The sequence below is a fragment of the Haliotis rubra genome, unplaced genomic scaffold (genome assembly GCF_003918875.1).
Source record: "Haliotis rubra isolate DU_JTF1 unplaced genomic scaffold, ASM391887v1 Scf46, whole genome shotgun sequence".
Taxonomy (NCBI): Eukaryota; Metazoa; Mollusca; class Gastropoda; order Lepetellida; family Haliotidae; genus Haliotis; species Haliotis rubra.
The window spans coordinates 1,783,553-1,805,645 of NW_025767146.1; the positions used below are offsets into that span (position 1 = coordinate 1,783,553).

Consider the following 22,093-nt stretch of genomic DNA (forward strand, 5'->3'; position numbering starts at 1 on the left):
TGTGGTGACTAAATCAAAGGCTGGTACCACTGCAGACATGCATGTGTGTGTGGTTGGGTATAAGAGAAGTTGAGCTGTGGGGGAGAAACATTCTCAGTTGCTATTCTCATATTCCAGCTTTACCATGGCAACATGGATATAACCAATGACACCACTGGCTGTACAAACTGCAACAATGGGGACAAGAGACATCATCATACCCAGCCATATTAAACATCATGGCCTGTAGCATCCAAGGTGGTTCAAGTACAGTGATTCACATAAACACCCTACCCTTGGACTATGCATATCATGCAGCCATTGTTGACATCTAATCACCATTTTGAAGTTAATGGAATACAGTGGTCCCATTCTTCTCCAAAGTGTGTATAGTTGTGATACACAAGAAACACAAAAGAAACACAACAAGAAGACAAAGTCATCAATATCCCCCTCAACGGCAAAATACTCTTTATGAATATGTCTACTAGTTATGATTATGTCAAATGTTTTGGAGTGTATACAGCAAAGTGGAAGGAGAGTATTGAAAGGTTTTTAAGATCTGCTCCAGAGAGGAGCACTACCATCAAATTCAGTTGAAGCCTAACTTTTTGCAATTTTTGCAACAAGATGACATGCCACAGCCTAAGTTATGTTTCCATGGAAACCACAAAAAATAAAATTCATATCTGGGTCTTAACCCCAAAAGGCACATCTAGGGATCATGCTTGATATGTGACCAAGTTTGATGAAGCTAGCATGTATAATTTAGGAGATCTGCTCCGGACAAGATAACTTCCTCATAGCCACAGTCTAGGTCATGTTTCCATGGAAACCACACATGCTTGACATATGTACCAAGTTTCATGAGGCTAGCATGTATAGTTTGGGAGATCTACTCCGGAAAAGATGACATCCTCATAGCCACAGCCTAAGTCCTTTTCCATGGAAACAGTCATATATTAATTTCATATCTGGGTCTAACCCCCCAAAAAGCACATCTAGGGATCATGCTTGATATGTGTACCAAGTTTGATGAAGCTAGCACTAATAGTTTAGATCTGCTCCTGACAAGATGATATCTTCATAGCCACAGCCTAAGTCACATTTCCATGGAAACCGCAAAAAATTAAATTCATATCTGGGTCTAACCCCCAAAAGGCACATCTAGGGATCATGCTTGAGATATGTACCAAGTTTGATGAAGCTAGCATGTATAGTTTCGGAGATCTGCTACGGACAAGATGACATGTTTATAGAACAGGCTAAGTCATGTTGCCATAGAAACGGCAAAAACATAAAATTTGCATCTTGGTCTAACCCCCAAAAGGACGGACAGAAGGAACTCATTTCTATAACAAAGCATCTGGATTCAATGTCATGTTTATTACAGTAGATGCAGCATTTATTACACAGTATTCATACCTGCATATTTACAGGCTACCCATAGGGGGGATCCAGAGGAGGGGTGCAGGGGTGCGCACCCCCCTTTTGTGCTGAAAGTTTGTTAAATGATGTGTGCACCCATCCTTTTCTCAATAGTGTGCACCCCCCTTTCTCAAAAAGCTGTATCTGCCCCTGCTACCTCACTCACTTTCAAGATACACTCAACATTCACCCTTCACTTGCACCCCTTCTACACACACCATCATATGTCAGCCCAGCTGTTTCTGCTTGCGTTGCTGTCCATTTGAACTTTTCTTCATCTTCTTCTTGCTGCCTGGTGACTCAGAGACAGAAACTCCTGAGTCTGTCTGTACACTCAAAGAACCCTTCTTGGAACTATTCTTCTTCTTCTTCTTCCTGCCCCTTGGGGAATCACTGACAGTAACCCCCAAGTCAGTCTGAACACTCAAAGATCCCTCCTTGGAACTTTTCTTCTTCATCTTCTTCCTACTACTTGGGGGAATCCTCCTGGCACACCTGTCCTGCTGAGAGTGATCTCTTCTTGCCTCCACTCGACCCAGCCTAGAACACACCCATGTTAGAACTAAACATCAACCATGAAGCGATACATCACAGTAGCACTAGCAGAGAGACAGGGCATAGGACAGAATGTTGTAGTGTGCATGCACCGACTTCACACACGTATACACTTGTCACAGGGGACATGGATGGGTAGTCATTGGAAATGCAGTGATAAGCTGTGCAAAGATTCTGAGGGCAAAACAGACTCTAAATTGTTTTAAAGAATCCCAGTTCACCCGAATCATATTGTTAATTTTCTGCACCATAAACCCAGGTTGCCAATCTGGTGAATGTTTAAGATCTTCAATATCAACTCCACTACCTTTTGAAGTGGACCTGCCTTGGTATAAAGTATTCAAAATGAAACAGACTCCATACCAGCTGACTACATAAGGATACTCTAACTGCCAACTGTATCATGAATGCCTGAACATGGAACATTATACCACAGTTTTCTGATCAACTGATCTTTGCATTTCCTCCCTCTCATCCTTTCTATTCTTGCCACAAGGAACTTTTGAGATAGGTGAGTTTCCTTCAACATTCTTTGATTACTGGGTAACACTGACCTTTGTTCCCTGGACAGGCTCAGCCTTGCCATCACCGGCAGACAACATTTCTGTCACATCAGCTCTGCTTTCCGTCATTTCAGTTTCTGAGTCTGATTCCGAGACTGACCTTGAACCTGAGTTTGACCTTGATCTATTCCTTGTATTCCTGAGTGTTGTAACTTTCTTTTGAGAAAGTACATCTTCTCCCAAAGCTTCAGGCTGTGAACTGTTTACCCAAAACAGGACTTTCAACAACATTACAAAGGAATACTAATAGTGTCACAGCAATGATGGCTAAAACAAATGTTGCTTCCAGTATTTATATCAAATTAGTTTCAGCTTTAATAATGAGAGACGAAAATAATCTCATAGATAAAATCTGAACAAAATATGAAATCATTACACAGAAACATACATGCTCATTCACAGCTCCCTCAATCTGTCAAGTTCATCGGAGGAAACCAACAATTTAAGATGAAAAATACATGTCAAACAGATTTAGATGTCATCACAAGGGGACACGAGAATGTGAACTTTCTGGGTCAGGTACCAATGGATTCAGTGTCTCTACATACCCGAGTGCACTAGTGGAGGTGGTGGCTCCGACGGTGCGGCTACACTGCCAGGTGTACTCGATGAAGCGGGACTGCTGGTACAGCCGAGTGAGTCGCTGGAAATGTCGCTCTGGAGGGGGAGGAGAACAGGATGTCATGTGAGATCAGGTAACAGAGAACATGTTTCTGTGCTCAGACTGGCGGATATTTATAGCAGGGACATAGAAGACTGTGTTGCACATGATTGTTGTTTGAAGTGTCAGATATTGTCCTACCTGAATAGGGCAGAAACAAGTGCACAGAGTAACATATGTCAGCAGGTGAGAGGGCCTACTTACCTTGGAGTGAATGTTGGGGAGGTTGCCGATGTCAGCAGGTGAGAGGGTCTACTTACCTGTATATGGCAGCAGTCCCTCCACGGTTGAGCGGATGTTGGGGAGGTCGCCGATGTCAGCAGGTGAGAGGGTCTGCAGGACTACTCGGAGAAGAAGCTGTGCGATGTGACAGTGTTTACTGTTGGTGTTCCATGCAACGCTGAACCGGAGGATGGCATCTGTGAACAAGTCAAACACCATACACAGACATACACAAAACTACATATCAAATACCATATGAGGTCAGTCAACAATCAGGTCAGTCAACACACAAGAGGACAGTCCACTCACAAGGTCAGTCAACACAAGAGGACAGTCAACGCAAGAGGACAGTCAACATAAGAGGACAGTCAACACAAGAGGACAGTCAACGCAAGAGGTCAGTCAACCCAAGAGGTCAGTCAACACAAGAGTACTTGTGTTATGCTCGAACTATAGGGTGAGACATTTATAGGAAACATCTTGTCTGCTAAGCACAAGCTGACAACTGTCACAAAGTATTATCACAAAAACAAGTCAAGAATATATAATCGCATATAATAACAGAGAAGACCTACCCAGAAGTAATTATACAATAATAGATACCGAAATCATGTTTTTCAGTCAGTTTCTATTGGGATATGACATTACTGATAGTTGCAGTGTCTGGCAATACACACAGAACTAGAGACATCTAGTCACAACATAACTAAGCAGTGTCTGGACCAATCCAGTGATTGACATCATGAGTATCAATCGACACAACTGGGATGCACTGCCACCCAATCCAGTTACTCATCCTTACAAGCAGAAGGCTCTGGAAGACCTGGAGTCTGTGTGTCTGATAAGTCGGCAGTGTAGTGTCTGGAAGAACACACATATCCAGGGGAGGATCTAGCAGAGGACCTAGCAGAGGACCTAGAAGAGGACCTAGAAGAGGATATGGCAGAGGATATAGCAGAGGACCTAGCAGAGGACCTAGCAGAGGACCTAGCCTAGCAGAGGATCTAGCAGAGAACTTAGTGGCGGATCTAACAGAGGATTTAGCAGAGGACCAAGCAGAGGATCTAGCACAGGACCTAGCGGAGGATCTAGCAGAGGATTTAGTGGCGGATCCAGCGGATCCAGCAGAGGAACTAGCAGAGGACCCAGCACAGGATCTAGCAGAAGATTTAGTGGTGGATCTAGCAGAGGACCTACCAGAGGATCTAGCAGAGGACCCAGCAGAGGACCTAGAAGAGCATTTAGTGGTGGATCTAGCAGAGGACCTAGCAGAGGAGCTAGCAGAGGATCTAGCAGAGGATCTAGCAGAGGAACTAACAGAAGATTTAGTGGCGGATCTAACAGAGGAACTAGCAGAAGATTTAGTGGCGAATCCAGCAGAGGAACTAGCAGAGGGCCTAGCAGAGGAACTAGCAGAGGATTTAGTGGCGAATCCAGCAGAGGAACTTGCAGAGGATTTAGTGGAGGATCTAGCAGACGATTTAGTGGAGGATCTAGCAGAGGAACTAGCAGAGGATTTAGTGGCGAATCCAGCAGAGGAACTTGCAGAGGATTTAGTGGAGGATCTAGCAGACGATTTAGTGGAGGATCTAGCAGAGGAACTAGCAGAGGATTTAGTGGCGAATCCAGCAGAGGAACTTGCAGAGGACCTAGCAGAAGACTGACTGAGTTTAGTTTTAGCAGAGGATTTAGTGGCGGATCTAGCTGAGGAACTAGCAGAGGATTTTGTGGCGGATCTAGCAGATGATTTAGTGGAGGATCCAGCAGAGGATTTAGTGGAGGATCTAGCAGAGGACTTAGTGGCGGATCCAGCAGAGGATTTAGTGGCGGATCTAGCAGAGGAACTAGCAGAGGACTTAGTGGCGGATCCAGCAGAGGATTTAGTGGCGGATCTAGCAGAGGAACTAGCAGAGGATTTAGTGGCAGAACCAGCAGAGGATTTAGTGGCGGATCCAGCAGAGGATTTAGTGGCGGATCTAGCAGAGGATTTAGTGGCAGATCCAGAAGAGGATTTAGTGGAGGATCCAGCAGAGGATTTAGTGGCGGATCTAGCAGAGGATTTAGTGGCGGATCCAGCAGAGGATTTAGTGGAGGATCTTGCGGAAGATAATAATAATAATGTGTCCATTTATATAGCGCCAAACTCCACACTAGGTATGCTCATAGCGCTAACGGGGCGGTGGGGTAGCCTAGTGGTTAAAGCGTTGGCTCTTCCCGCCGAAGACCCGGGTTCGAATCCCCACATGGGTACAATGTGTGAAGCCCATTTCTGGTGTCCCCCGCCATGATGTTGCTGGAATATTGCTAAAAGCAGCGTAAAACGAAAACTCAGTCAGTCAGTCAGTCAGTCAGTCATAGCGCTAACAATCAAGGCACAGCACATTATTACCCCGGATAACCCAAGCTGCCTGTAGCAGTAGTTCAGTGCTTACCTATCTGATCAGGACGCAGTTTGGACAAGGCCTCCTCCAGTTTTTTATGACCATCAACGTCGAACAGAATTTCTACAAAAAATGCATAGAATTATTAAATATGACTTTGTTATACATCATGTCTGAATCTGAAATGAATATTACATTACTGGATCCTGAGAGATAATGTAATGTATTGATAGCATATCCATATCATAAGCTAAACCCATCACAAAGAAGTTGTCCAACATACTGGACAATCTCGGTCAGCATGGATGTGGAGACATATTGTATGTACTAGCTTACCCTTCATGACAGTCAGAGCTCGGTACGGCTGCTCCAGCGTGATGGCCAGTCCGATGGCTTTCAGGTACCGTTTCTCGTGTATCAAGTTAGATAACTCCTGTTGTCTGCAACAGCAAACAGAAACACATACAGAAACCTGCACATCTGATCAGGTGAGACAGTATAAGTGGAGGTTATGAGACCAATGTCAGACAGCCCTTATGTCATGTCACTATCCATATTGTTAGCCTGCCTGTATGTCATGTGACTATCCATGTTGTAAGCCTGCCTGGATGTCATGTCCCTATCAATGTTGTCAGCCTGCCTGTATGTCATATCACTATCCATGTTGTAAGCCTGACTGTATGACATATCACTATCCATGTTGTAAGCCTGCTTGGATGTCATGTCACTATCCATGTTGTTAGCCTGCCTGAATGTCATATCACTATCCATGTTGTTAACCTGCATGTATGTCATATCACTATCCATGTTGTAAGCCAGGCTGTATGTCATATCACTATCCATGTTGTAAGCCTGCCTGAATGTCACGTCACTATCCATGTCGTTAGCCTGCCTGGATATCATGTCACTATCCATGTTATTAGCCTGCCTGTATGTCATGTCACTATCCATGTTGTTAGCCTGCTTGAATGTCATGTCACTATCCATGTTGTTAGTCTGCATGGATATCATGTCCCTATCCAGTTGTTAGCCTGCATGGATATCATGTCACTATCCATGTTGTTAGCCTGCTTGAATGTCATGTCACTATCCATGTTGTTAGCCTGCCTGGATGTCATGTCACTATCCATGTTGTTAGCCTGCCTGTATGTCATGTCACTATCCATGCTGTTAGCCTGCTTGTATGTTATGTCACTATCCATGTTGTTAGCCTGCTTGAATGTCATATCACTATCCATGTTGTTAGCCTGCATGGATATCATGTCCCTACCCATATTGTTAGCCTACTTGGATATCATGTCCCTATCCATGTTGTTAGCCTGCATGGATATCATGTCCCTATCCATGTTGTTAGCCTGCTTGAATGTCATGTCACTATCCATGTTGTTAGCTTGCATGGATATCATGTCACTATCCATGTTGTTAGCCTACTTGGATATCATGTCCCTATCCATGTTGTTAGCCTACTTGAATGTCATGTCACTATCCATGTTGTTAGCCTGCCTGTATGTCATGTCACTATCCATGTTGTTAGCCTGCATGGATATCATGTCACTATCCATGTTGTTTTCCTGCCTGTATGTCATGTCACTATCCATGTTGTTAGCCTGCTTGTATGTTATGTCACTATCCATGTTGTTAGCCTGCTTGAATGTCATATCACTATCCATGTTGTTAGCCTGCATGGATATCATGTCCCTACCCATATTGTTAGCCTGCTTGAATGTCATGTCACTATCCATGTTGTCAGCCTGCATGGATATCATGTCCCTATCCATGTTGTTAGCCTGCTTGAATGTCATGTCACTATCCATGTTGTTAGCTTGCATGGATATCATGTCACTATCCATGTTGTTAGCCTACTTGGATATCATATCCCTATCCATGTTGTTAGCCTGCTGTTGAATGTCATGTCACTATCCATGTTATGGATATCATGTCATATCCATGTTGTTAGCCTGCTTGAATGTCATGTCACTATCCATGTTGTTAGCTTGCATGGATATCATGTCACTATCCATGTTGTTAGCCTACTTGGATATCATGTCCCTATCCATGTTGTTAGCCTACTTGAATGTCATGTCACTATCCATGTTGTTAGCCTGCCTGTATGTCATGTCACTATCCATGTTGTTAGCCTGCATGGATATCATGTCACTATCCATGTTGTTTTCCTGCCTGTATGTCATGTCACTATCCATGTTGTTAGCCTGCTTGAATGTCATGTCACTATCCATGTTGTTAGCCTGCTTGCATGTCTGAACTTAATTTGCAATTAATGATCAATTGTTTATGGAAACGCTTTTAATTGAAATTTTACTATTCTTCTATTTGAAACAATCTAGACTTAAAAGAATAGGAATTGTTAATGGCATTTAAGAATTAGAAAGAAATGTTTGGGGAAACTTTAAAGAATTAGAAGAGAGAAAACAGTCATTTTGAAAATGAAAATGAAAGTTATCATTAGATCAAGAGCCAAATGGAAAAGAGGAGAACAAGTGAGCCGTCATACAGCTGGAATATTGTTGAATGCAGCAGCAAGTGGACACAGATATACTTACTGCAGTACTTGTTGTTCTTGCTGCAGGAGGATTTCCTCACCTTCCTGCTCGGACACATCCTGCAAAACCCTCTCAGATTACAGGATCTGAACACAACTATGAAAATACTCGCATCTGGCCACTATACATGCATAAAGGCAATTACAAAATGGCTTCCTTCATGTTGTCTGGAGACAACACATTTTCTAGACATAACAAGGCGTGTGAAGTTCTGACGGCCAAACTTGAAATGCACCACAATGTACATCCTATACCATCCTTCATCTACATACTTTCTTCTTGCCACGTCACCGCAGTGAGAAATGTCTCAGCTCGTTATGGTGGCCTATTATCAAGTTTCGACAGAACAAACCAGTCGTTAATATTGTAAGCAGCAGCAACATTACTTGGGTACAGTGGCTCATAATCAACCAGGGAATACTCTTTGGGGAAAACACACTACATTGAATTTAATATTGATAACTCAGAAATCTCTTATTAAAGGATGGAACATGACTATCTCAATAAGGTTGTCATTAAGAATTCAGTGAGTATGTTTTGGTTAAAAATGCTCAATGCAATGGCAGCCCATGCTGTTTCGTTTTCAGAGGCTTTCAGGTTTACAGAAGGACAATGTGCCACAATCTGGATTCAAGATGTCAAGTCATGACGATGAGACATTTATGATGTCCTCCTCACCTTCCACAAGATAATGGTGGACTCTGCATCTGCCGTGACAACTCTCTCCTCATCCTGGCTACAGGCCACACACCAGACTTTGGCATCATGCTCATCGAATGTCTTCACACAGTCATTCGTCTTGATGGTCCACAGCTTGAGCAGGCCATCAGACCCTCTGCCAAAATAAACACACAAGACCTAATTACACACATCATGCTCTCCCTCACACATCAAGGTCTGTATACACATGGTCTACTTACACACATCATGGTCTGTATACACAAGGTTTACTTACATACATCAAGGTCTGTATACACATGGTCTACTTACACACATCAAGGTCTACTTACACACATCATGGTCTGTATACACAAGGTCTACTTACACACACACATCAAGGTCTGTATACACAATGTCTACTTACACACATCAAGGTCTGTATACACAAGGTCTCCTTACACACATCAAGGTCTACTTACATACATCAAGGTCTGTATACACAAGGTCTACTTACACACATCAAGGTCTGTATACACAAGGTCTACTTACACACATCAAGGTCTTACATACATCAAGGTCTGTATACACATGGTCTACTTACACACATCAAGGTCTACTTACACACATCATGGTCTGTATACACAAGGTCTACTTACACACACACATCAAGGTCTGTATACACAATGTCTACTTACACACATCAAGGTCTGTATACACAAGGTCTCCTTACACACATCAAGCCTAGGTCTGTATACACAAGGTATACTTACACACATAAAGACATACACACATTGAGATCTACCTGACTAATGTACACTAAGGTCTACTTACACATGTCTACCTTCACACATCTACTGACAAACAAGGTCTACAGACACACATCAAGGCATACACACATTGAGATCTACTAATACACATGAAGGTCTACTTACACACACTGAGACATACTTAAACACCACAAGGTCTACTTACACACACTGAGACATACTTAAACACCACAAGGTCTACTTACACACACTGAGATCTACTTACACACACTGAGATCTACTTACACACACTGAGATCTAGATACACACACTGAGATCTACGTACACACACTGAGATCTACATACACACACTGAGCTCTACATACACTCACTGGATCTACTTACACACACTGAGATCTACGTACACACACTGGGATCTACTTACACACACTGAGATCTACGTACACACACTGAGATCTACTTACACACACTGAGATCTATGTACACACACTGAGATCTACGTACACACACTGGGATCTACGTACACACACTGAGATCTACTTACACTGACAGCAGCTGCATGCCTCTGGAGATGAACATCACCTTCAGCACGGATGCATCATGGCCTTCAAATGTCTGTAGAACCCAGAGACAAACAGTAGTACCACAGATCATGGACGGCTTGTTTACTACAATACACGTATCTACAACAAGTTTTCTTCTAAATCAGTATGTGATGAAGATGATATGACTCAACACTTACCTTGAGACAAGACAGGTCGGAAAGACTCCAGATGCGGACGCTGCCGTCGGTAGAGCTGGTGGCCAGACACTGAAGCAATAAAACAGTTGTCTGAAGTCTTTGATAGGCTTGATTACCTATGAGAACTGTCTGTGTCTGGACTAACTCCTGGCTTCTAGTTCATTGCCATTTCTATTCTACACCAATAAACTTCTACCTTCAGTAGTTAAATACCCATCATTGAGTGAGTGAGTTGGGTTTTACGCCGCGTTTAGCAATATTCCAGCAATATCATGGCGGGGGCCAATAAATAGGCTTCACACATTGTGCCCATGTGGGGATGCGAACCCGGGTCGTCAGCGTTATGAACCGACGCTTTAACCATTAGGCTACCCCACTGCCCTTACCCACCATTGTCCTCTAATCGCTGTTTCACGTGTACCTACATAGCTGTCTGCTTGAAGTTGTCTTCATCTATGAAGAAGTCAGTATATAGTCCGAAACATCAGTTATCTGGCAGTCGTGTGACAGATGTTGTCATCAACTAAGCAACTGCACATTCAATGTGAGGAATAATCACTTGTGGGTGGCTGTGATGCAACAGACATAAAGAATTCAAAGTGTCATTTGATACAGCTGGCAGAATAATCGGAAAGTAGGATCCTGAAACGTGTGTTCAGAAGAGGCATCTCCTAGAGAGAGTGAATTCAACCTACTTGCTGTCCTTTGTTGTGATAATGCTGTGCTAGACATTGTAGGATAAGTTCCTCCCACTCAACACGATAAACTGAGGTGCGGTCAGGTGAAATTGGGTTTAACGTCGTGCTTGAGAATATTTCACTGATATGACGACGTGCATGTGTGTGTATGTGTATGTGCGTCTGCTTGTACTAGCCCAGACTTAAGCTGGTTTTATAGTGCTAGCCCACTGAGATACATTGCCGCAGTGAAGCATGAATACCCCACTCAGACACATAATACTGACTCTGAGCCGACCAGTCCTTGTTGTACTCATTAATGCCGAGCGCGCCAGGCAGGGACCAACAAGTACCATATTTTAACGTCATTTTGGTATGACGCGGTCGGGGTTCGAACCCGCGACCTTCCGCTCTCCGGGCGGACGCTCTAACCACTACACCATGGAGGCGGTCTAACACGATAAACTATGACTGACCAAATAATTTAACGTATCACAACAAGTCAGATAAAAAAAAGACAAAATGTCAGGATATATGTTTGATGAATTAAAGCTTAGATGCAACCAACAAAATATACATAATTAAATACTGAATACTGAACCCAATCAGAGGTGAGGTGAAATTGAGTTTAACGTCGTGCTTGAGAATATTTCGCTCATATGACGAGGTGCATGTGTGTGTATGTGTATGTGCGGCTGCTTGTACTAGCCCAGACTTAAGCTGGTTTTATAGTGCTGGCCCACTAAGATACCATGCCGCAGTGAAGCATGAATACCCCACTCAGACACATTATACTGACACCGAGCCGACCAGTCCTTGTTGTACCTATTAATGCCGAGCACCAGGCAGGGACCAACAAGTACCATATTTAAACATCTTTTGGTATGACGTGGTCGGGGATCGAACCCGCAACTTTACGCTCTCCGGGCGGACGCTCTAACCACGAAGGCAGTCGGAACACAGTCAGAGTGGGTGGGCATGCACTTAAGTGTAACGAAGACTTTCATTGTCTGGTTCATTTGCCGATACGCTCAAGGGTCTTTGTGTGTGTATAGGCATCCCGGTTCAAGCCGCGCAAACATAATCACTGTGCATGCGCTGTGTGCGCAGCGCAGCACAGCTGTTGAAACCACTTTTCACCCCAGCTGGGTTTTTTTTAGTGAATTGTTTGAACTCCAATTTCGCGGGATCTTTTTCATCGCCTTATTTTTCAACTTTATAACTTGAATTTGCATTTTTGATAATTTGTTACTGTAAGTCCATACCGAAAGGTATCAGAATATGCAAAGTTGCGTTTTGCGTTGCATGTAAGCTTTAACAAGATCCTCCACCGGATGACTTAGACACTGGCAATGATAATGTCATTAAAGAACTGTTGAATGCATGGTATTCTAGACATACCTGGTCTACAGGTGAGAACTGGACACACCACACACCCCGGGAGTGCCCTCGGAATACCCCTGCTAAAGACAGATTGGAAGCTTTCCAGAGCTGAAATCATAAACACATAGCTCATATAAGTCCTGTAAATAGAAGCGGTACACAGAAACCAGCAATCACTACAGTAGATACAAGCACAACAGACCCCCAAGCAATCACTGTACAGAGCAGATACTGGGCCTATTTCTTTATAAAGTGTTTAGAATATTCACAAGTGAAAAGGAAGCGTCATCACATTTATGAAACTACATCAGCACCATGGACATACATATACCATTTCTGGAATTGAATCAGTGCTTGTTTTGCATGCCATGGTGCGGTAAAAGTATAGAAATGGCATGGATGAAATGTTTTCAGTGTGGCACAACTAAAATGATAAAGATAATGTACAACATGATTCATTTACGGAAAATGCAATAGGTATAGCCTGGAATGGTTCAAACATATTTTGCACCCCATCAAACTGTTTATCAGTGACAATCACAATCTCACAGCTTAACATGGGTGTGACCATTTTGAACGCCAGAGTGCATAACAGGAAATTCTCTTTTGGATGATAACATAGTTTGTGGGTAAGTTCATGGTTCCAGGACAAGTAAAGCTGAACTACCCTTGCAGTCTTGATAGTGCTTAGGAAATCCATCTCTCAGGTTTACAGGTTCACATGATGTTTACTGATTTATTGAACAATAATGTAATTTTCTGACTAAAATTGATATTTTATACTTATCCTGACTCATGCTAAATGCTTGTTTCCTTCTTCTTGTGAATGATAGTGGAAAACGCTTGAAACCCCTTGAAGTTCCCTTCTAAAAAGCGGACATAAAATCATCACTCACCCACGAGTAGTCTCCCTTGCCTCCTTTTGCGCCCTTTTGGGTCACATGACCAGCCATGTTTGTCAATCTCTCCGTATGTATGCCTGATACCCTGATTTACAGGGAAATCCAGAGTGCCTTGAGAGGGGAGGTTGGGAGGGCTGACCTCATGAGTCAGGATAAGTATAAAATATCAATTTTAGTCAGAAAATTACATATTTTTCCTTATCCTGACTCATGCTAAATGCTTGCAGAATCTGTCGGAATTGGTGGTGGGTCAGGCCACTTCCTGGATTCACTGGCTGTTGATTTACGTTCTGTAACTTATGGGAACTTATGACGGCACTGTTGATGATTCTGTTCTTCCAACTTCCCTCTGATGAGTCTGGGGGGAACCACAACTTGTCAGATTTCTTCTGAAACTTCTTCTCATGTGGATTTTAGATATACTAATTAGTTCCATTAGTTATCTATTGCAACTCCATCTCGTGATGCACGCATCAAGTGGAGATGCATCCCTTCTTCATGTGTAAGTAAGTCCTATACAAGTACAGGGTCTATCACTCCTGCTAGCCTGTCCTAGACGTGTGCATGGACTTTCACCATTTGCTCTCCAGACCGTTGGTTTTCACAAGTCACATGATAAAAGACGTCTTCGGTGGCAATGTCTCTGAGGTAGTAGTGGTTGGCAAACACCGTGTCCGATTTCCAAAAGCAGCCCTCCATTATTGTTGTGATCGAGCAGTTTCCATGCAGAGGAAGTGTAGACGCCAAGGCACTGACTTCGTGGGGATTGGTGGCTCGGGGAGGCTCAAGTCCTGCTGCTTTGTAGGCCCTTATTCAGTGGATAAGGGGATGAATAGGCGCTTGAATTTTTGTCTCCTTGTTTTTGTCCTTTGTAGGTAGACTTTCAATGCTCTGACAGGGCATGAGGATAAATCCTGTGTATCCTGTGGCCCAAGAACTGTAGAAAGCGCTGGGATGTGGAACTGTCTGTCAGGCTGGCCAGGCAGTTGGTTCTTGGCAATAAAGTCCTAGATGTACGATGTCACGATGTCTTGATTCAAATCGTGTTCGTTCAAAGTCCAGAGCATGTATTTCTGACATCCGTGCTGCTGTTGCTAGGGCGATCAGAAACAGCGTTTTCTGTGTCAGTAGTTCAAAGGATGTTGTCTAGAGGCTCGTAGGCGTCACTGGTGAGATGTTGTAGAACTACGTTGAGATCCCAGGCAGGAGCCTAAAATTTCTTTTGTTGGTCTTCCAACTTGAATGAGCGTAGTAGTGCCGGTATCTCTGGTAATTTGGTCAGCGTGACACCCGTCTTCATGGTGATATCTGTGCTGAGAGCAGCCAGGTACGTTGAGAGTGTTGAACCTTTCAAGTGTCTCGTCTGTCGCAAATGACACAGGTATTCCGCCACTTTAGGATGAGTTGCTTTTACCGCCGTAAAGCCTTTCCTCGTTGCATACTGTTCAAATCTCTGCCACTTGTCTTACAAGTTGCGAGTTGATCTACGTAGAGCTAGTGTTACTGCTTATGCTGCTATGGCGGAGTATCCTCTTGTCCTTTGATACGCTCCACGCGTGTAGCTGGAACAATGCCGGATTCCCGTGAGCTTGCTTGGTGTGTGGATGGACAAGCAGGTTCGACCACTCTGGTAGTTTCAGGGTTGGACTTCCAAGTTCTTGTATGAGGATGGGAAACCATACCCTCGCTGGCCAATAGGGCGCGACCAAAATCAGTTGCAATGTTGTTGTCTGCTTGATTTTCTGTATTGCTTGTGGTAATAGTGCTGGAGGTGAAAACGCGTTTAGCGTTTAGTCCTTCCCATGAGATGCTTAAAACATCTGTTGCCCATGCCTGAGGATCTGGAATCGGTGAGACGAATGTTGGTAGTTGCTTGTTGAACTTTGTTGCAAACAGGTCTATCAGTGGAGATACTATTGTCTGTATGCCGAACCGGAACACTTCTGGGTGTAACATCCATTCCGTCAGGGATGGTTGTAGTGGACGAGATAGGGCGTCTGATATGACATTCTTTGCTCCTGGAATGTGGCATGCCTTCATGTAGATGTTCCGGTCGTCGACGATGCTGAACAGAAGAAAGCTGAGTTTTAACAGACTTGCTGATCTTGTTGATCCTTGTTTGTTGATGTAGAATGCTACTGTGGAGTTGTCCGTGTGGACCGTGAGCCTTGAGTTCCTTAGTACGCTGGACCAGTGTTGTAAAGCGTTGAGCACTGCTTTCATCTCCAACAGGTTGATGTGCAGACTCTGATCCTGACTCCACCACTTCCCTGCTGCCACTTTGTTGTCGAGGTGGGCACCCCATACTTGTAGTGATGCATCCGCTCTGACAAAAAAGGTTCCTCCACAAACATTCAACTTCTGAGTCCACCATAGGAGGTATGGTTTCATGCTGTCCGGTAGTATCAGCGGATCCAGACTGTCGAGATGGGCGTTCACAAATATTTGTAGTGGGCACAGCTGTAATCTCCCTCTGCGAGTCATGTCTTGTGCTGAGGTGAGTAGACGAGCATGCTTTGCCAAGCATGTAGTGTCAATGGAGAGAGCATTGCTTGAGATATCATATGTTGTATCTTGACCCAACAATACTCTGGGACGACTATGCGATTCACCGGCGTGATGAGTCGTATTCCTAGAAATTGAAGATCCTGTTTCGGCTCCAGTTCCGACTTGAAGAGATTTACCAGCCATCCTAACTGAGTAATAAGCCTGATGGTGAAGTCTAGTTGCAGTCTGAGTTAACTGGGATATTGATGAACTTGAATTCCGTCATCCAGGTAAAAAGCACTACGTAGACCTCGACATGGTAGATATGTGACGATGGGCTTGATCACTCGAGTAAACAACCAGGGGGCCGACGATATTCCAAACAGTAGAACCTTCCACTGGAAGTGATGTCCGTTGAAAAGGAACCGTAGGTATTTCCTTGAGTCTGGATGTATCTGGATGTGAAGGTAAGCATCTTGTAGGTCTATGCTGGCGAGGTAGTCTGATGGACGAACGAGATGTCAGAGCTGAGGAAGATGTATCATCTTGAAGTTTGCTGGTCTGCGGAGATACCCCTGGTTGAACTTCCTCATGTTGTAGATGAGCCGAAACTTCTCCTTGGAATTCTTCCTCGGTACTAGGAAAATTGTAAGCGGCGGAGTGGCTGCCAACTGTATCTTGTACCCTCTGTGTAGTATCTGGGATACGTAGTCGTCCTGTAGTAATCCCCAATTCTCCCAGTACTGTTGAAGATGTCCACCCACTATCGAAGGTTGTACAGGAACGGCTGGGGTTGGATTCCCTTGTCACCCCTGGGTACTCGGACTCTTCCGGGGTTGTTTCTGGGGGCTCCGGTTGGGCGTCGAAAAGAACCTCTTACTCCTCTCAAATATTTCTTTTCTCTGTCTCTCTGGACTCCTGCACACTTGGATTTGTTGGAGTAGCGCTGGAATGTCTGGCGAATCAAATTTGCCAAGGTATCTATGGACTTGATCATCATAACCTCCCTTGATACCTGTGTAACCTCTTTGGCGACTTCTTGAATTCCTCCTCCAAACATGGATGATGCTGACCATGGGGCTCTGTAAAAGGACTTGGTGAACCGCTCACTCCAGGTGCACGCTGACAATAATCCTTGTTTCCTCAGGAGAGTCAGGACTGCTGATGTGGATGCTAGATGCTCCGACATAAACTGGTGGTCCTTTTTCTGAGTCAGTATAGCTGAATATATCATCCGGTCGCCTTCGGCGGTGGAGTTCTTGAACTTCGAGATGAGTGCTTCGTTGATAGCCCTAGAGCTGGCTAGTCCAAAAAAGGTACATCTGGTAGTCGTATCCAGTTGAGCTAGCTTCTTGTACTCTATCTTGTAAGTTCTATAGCGGGAGTCGTTGATGATCTTGTAGTCCTCATCAATCTCTGGTGCCTTCAGGAAGGGTTCCATGTGATGGGGAATCTCCTGGCGTTGAATGTAGGGATATGTTGATTCTGGAACTTGGTAGCCTTATCAAAGGCTGAGCTGAGACTGTCCGGTACTTGGGAGATCGGGTCGATAGGCGGAAAGGTGAGTGTGTCAAAATCATCGTTGGACATCTTGTATATAAACGCTCGTGTCCTTGGAAGGTGATGCTAGGTCCAGGCCATTAGCAATCCATGGGGTTACTTCCGTATTGGAGAATATGACTTCACCTTCTTCATCCGATTTAGACATCTCCCAATCTGACGATCCAAGACGACGTGAGTCTCTGTATAAAGATATGTATGTCGAACTGCGTGCAGGTGAACGATCCTGATATGATCATGTATCCTTCTTGGAGTCTTGAGATCTCTCTCTAGGCCTTCTTGAAGGTTGATTCTTAGGTGCAGTTTCCCCTCTATGAGATGTGGAGTGCCTGCGTGCAGTTTCCCGATGGTGATGACGACCCGTATCTACGACGTCTGTAGGGTTCGGGAGAACGCTTCGATCTGCCTCTGCGTGGAGAATTCTTAGCGGCTCCTTCAGGGATGTCTAAGGCTGAGCTGACGCTGGTAGCGTTGTCCAGGCTCCTAACTTCAGACGGGAAAGATCATCAGATGAGTGAGCCTTCACACAGGCTTCCCTCTTCTTCCAAGTGCATTGAAGAAGCTGCTGAATCTTCACGCAGGCTTGTAGTCATCGTAGTGGTCTTCGTAGCAGCTTTCTCCTGCATGAAGCGACGTTCCATCATCGACATCATCTGGTCTGTAAACTGTTGCATAAACAGCCCCGGGTTGAAGTTCTGCGATGTCTGAAGAGACTGCTGCAGGGTTGATGATACTTCTGACAACGATGAGGCATCTTCTAAAGCACGCTGCACTTGTGAAGAGTTGAAACTGCTGTTATCTCTGGTACCCAATTTCTGCGTTGACAGAAGGTCTTCCGTCAATGTCTGCGATGATAAGGTTGCCAATGTAGCTGTAGAAGCAGGCTTCGTCTTCTTGCTGAGGACTGTGACTTCAGGTATGAGGATGGGAGGATCATCATACACGTCTGCTTCTTCCGGAGGTACAATCTCGGCAGAGAAGGATCTCGTCTTCTGTGTAGAGCTGTGATGAGGCTTCGACGAAGTCTTAGGGGTTGTAGCCTTCTTCTTCTGCGTTGAAGACGATCTAGTCTTCTTCGTCTGTGAAGAGGTCAGCTCTGTTGACGACGATCTCTTATTGGAGCCAGAGTTCATCACTTGAACAGCGACCTGCCCCCGTAAAACGCTCGGCGATTCACTGGAATTATCAACATCGGCAGCAGTAGTTAACACACGGTTATCAGCGCAATCACTCGATTTAGACATGACTTGTGAATACCTTCTTACCCAGTCCTTTGCACGTCTATGAATAGAAAAAAGGTAATTATTAAATTCAAAAGTGGTTAAATTCAGACAATGTTTACAGCGAGAGCTGGAAGAACATGAAGTAGTGCAATCAGGACATAATAAATGTGGGTCAGCCGCAGACAGCTGGTACCTACAACGAATACAAGTCTTCATCAAATGTAAACACGATGAAAAACCATGTCAAACAACGTATAATTTAGATAAAATTTTAAACTATATTAGTAGTATACAATCCTAAAACCGTATACAGCAATAATTTTGATGTAAAGGTCCAAAAGAGAAAAGGATATGTGCCGTATAAGGACCCAGGTGCTATCACAACCGTCCTCAAGGGCGAAGAAGGAGAGAGTGACAAATATGGCTAGTCATGTGACCCAAAAGGGCGCCAAAGGAGGCAAGGGAGACTACTCGTGGGTGAGTGATGATTTTACGTTCGCTTTTTAGAAGGGAACTTCAAGGGATTTCAAGTGTTCCACTATCATTCGCAAGAAGAAGGAGACAAGCATTTAGCATGAGTCAGGATAAGCAAAAATAACTGTAATGACGCAATTGTAGTGCTGTTTTAAGTTTAATTGGATGATCAAAAGTGCATTCTATCCCTGCCTTTTTAACTTGAATAGTTTCAACAACATGGAACTTCATATTTCCTCCAGATTATTTCTACTTGCTGTACTGAAGAGCTGCTTTAGAATTCATGCCCCTTAGTGAAGAACATTGCCATTTAATTATGTCTGTGTGACTCTTGACCCTTTGGGCTTTGTTTTGGACCTAGCCTCCGACCTAATGGGATGACCACCGACACCCTGGTTCTCTGGTCTTGTCACTGTCATGATCTTGACAATCAGACCCGTGAAGATCCGGGTTAGAATTGATCTTCAGTAACCCATGCTTGTAGTAGGAGGCGGGAAACAAAAGATTATCCTATCGTATATATGGAATAGGATTCTACTTGATAAAACCCTGCGGTCAGGCTCGCTGACTTGGTTGACACGGGTCATCGTATCCCAATTGTGTTGATTGATGCTTACATTGTTGATCACTGGTCAAGACTTGATTATTTACAGACCGCCGCCATATAGCTGGAATATTGCTGAGTGCGGCGGTGTTAAACAACCAAGCAAGCAACCTTGACAATGAAACACTCAACATAATTATTCTACAACTTCATTGCAATGAACTTGAGGGATATGACATCTCGTTTGTGATCTTCTAGAATCTTATGCAATGATCTTGAAACTAAAAGCCACTCACCTTTGCCGTCTTATCCTGTGAGCCTGTGGCAATGAACTTGTCATTTGGTGCAACAGTTACACAGTTGATGTCCTTCTCATGTCCCCGCTCTGTGGCCCGACAGGTCAGTTCCGTCAGACCATCAGTGCTGGAGGCAGATTCTATTGACCACAACTTCAGAGTGCTGTCTCGACCACCACTCACTATGAATGATGGGGATTTTCTACAATGTCAAGGACATATAGTATGACCAGAAATTATTGAGAATTTTAGGAATATGTTTAATTGGATTTCTAGTATAAACAACCTTCACCAGCTATCAAGTGCTTGGTTTCATTCAAGAGAGACAACTCCATTAATCCTTTTTCATTAGTTTGAGAAGAGTTATTCCCCTTTGTTTACTTGCTAGCAGACGACATTTTCAGTGATCCTCAGTATGGATGATTTAGAGAAGAGGAAGTTGATTTTAGAGTATTTTAACAAGGACATCAGATCAGCTAAAGTGATTTCAAGTAGAACAGGCATCCCTTTGTCCACTGTTTATCGTGTTTTGAAAAATATTGCAAATGGATATGGCACTGAGCACCAGGGAGGCGCTTGTAGGCCCAGAAAATTTACGGAGGCGGCTTGGTATTCTTGTTTCTAAAAACAAACGAAGGAGTTTAGAAAACGTAAGGCTGGATATGATTGATAGAGGAGCTGTGGCTGTCTGTAAGGAGACAATTAGAACCTAGCTGCATGCAATGGGTTGGCAGAAAAGTCGAGGAGTTCCATCACCAATCATGAAACCTGAACAAAAGGAGCGAAGGTTGAACTGGTGCTTACAGCATAAAAATTTTAACTGGGACAATGTGATTTTCTCAGATGAAAGTTCTGTGTGGCTGTTTCCTAATACACTGAAATTCTGGACCAAACAAACTGAAAAACCTTTGTATCAGCGCCCAAAGTACAGTCCGAAATTTAACGTGTGGGGTGACAAATCTGTTTTAGGGGCAACGCCCCTCTGTGTATTTGAAGAGAATATGAACAGTGAGCGGTACACAGATATTCTCGAGGGACATTTACTTCCGTCTGCTCATGTGTTCTATGGAATTTTTCGGATTTTCCAGCAGGGCAAGGACCAAAAACATCGTTCAAAGCATTCACGGGCCTGGTTTCGAACCCAAAATATGACATTATTAGATTGGCCAAGCTATAGCCCTGACCTAAATCCAATAGAAAATGTTTGGGGACCTATGAAGGAAAGCGTCAATAAGAAAAATCTGACAAATATTGCTGAAAAGAAAGAAGAGGAGGTGCGATATTGGGACAGCATGGACCACGACTTTCTAACTTCTTTGATCAGTAGTATGCCCCGCCACATGGAAGCCTGCATTGCTGCCCATGGTGACTTGACAAAATACTAACTGTTCACCTGTCTCTGAATCTGGAGTTATGTTCTGCTAATATTCACATTTAATACGTGAGTAATGAGTGAAAAAAATAAACAAATTTACAATCTTTAAATTCTCAATAATTTCTGGTTGTACTGTATATACATGTCCCTAGAAAAGTTGCATGGGACCAACAGAAAGTATCATGATTATCATGTTTTTCCAGTAAGCAGAATAGTGATCACGCTCTGGAGGAACAGAGAACCAGCTGAGCTATGAACAGAGACTACCTCCAGCTTAGACCTGAACAGAGACTACCTCCAGCTTAGACCTGAACAAAGACTACCTCCAGCTTAGACCTGAACAGAGACAACCTCCAGCTTAGACCTGAACAGAGACTACCTCCAGCTTAGACCTGAACAAAGACTACCTCCAGCTTAGACCTGAACAGAGACTACCTCCAGCTTAGACCTGAACAGAGACTACCTTCATCTTAGACCTAAACAGGGACTACCTTCAGCTTAGACCTGAACAGAGACTACCTACAGGTTAGACGTGAACAGAGACTACCTCCAGCTTAGACCTGAAAAGAGGCTACCTACAGGTTAGGCCTGAACAGAGACTACCTCCAGCTTAGACCTGAACAGAGATTACCTCCAGCTTAGACCTGAACAGA

At 43.9% G+C, this 22,093-nt stretch overlaps 1 protein-coding gene across 1 annotated transcript in view; it reads right to left on the reverse strand.

The window, feature by feature from the left end:
- Positions 1-1,346: 1,346 nt before the first annotated feature.
- LOC124290244 (transducin beta-like protein 3) overlaps positions 1,347-22,093 on the reverse strand; it is a 36,097-nt gene continuing 15,350 nt past the window's right edge. Inside the window, exons 13-24 of the mRNA XM_046726956.1 lie at positions 20,066-20,267; positions 12,598-12,687; positions 10,520-10,588; positions 10,322-10,392; positions 9,029-9,185; positions 8,351-8,409; positions 6,126-6,229; positions 5,841-5,912; positions 3,447-3,605; positions 3,074-3,182; positions 2,517-2,724; positions 1,347-1,947 (exon numbers count right to left, since the gene is read on the reverse strand). Coding sequence (XP_046582912.1) covers positions 1,876-1,947; positions 2,517-2,724; positions 3,074-3,182; positions 3,447-3,605; positions 5,841-5,912; positions 6,126-6,229; positions 8,351-8,409; positions 9,029-9,185; positions 10,322-10,392; positions 10,520-10,588; positions 12,598-12,687; positions 20,066-20,267 — 1,372 coding nt within the window. The 3' untranslated portion in view covers positions 1,347-1,875. The remainder of the gene's footprint in view (positions 1,948-2,516; positions 2,725-3,073; positions 3,183-3,446; positions 3,606-5,840; positions 5,913-6,125; positions 6,230-8,350; positions 8,410-9,028; positions 9,186-10,321; positions 10,393-10,519; positions 10,589-12,597; positions 12,688-20,065; positions 20,268-22,093) is intronic.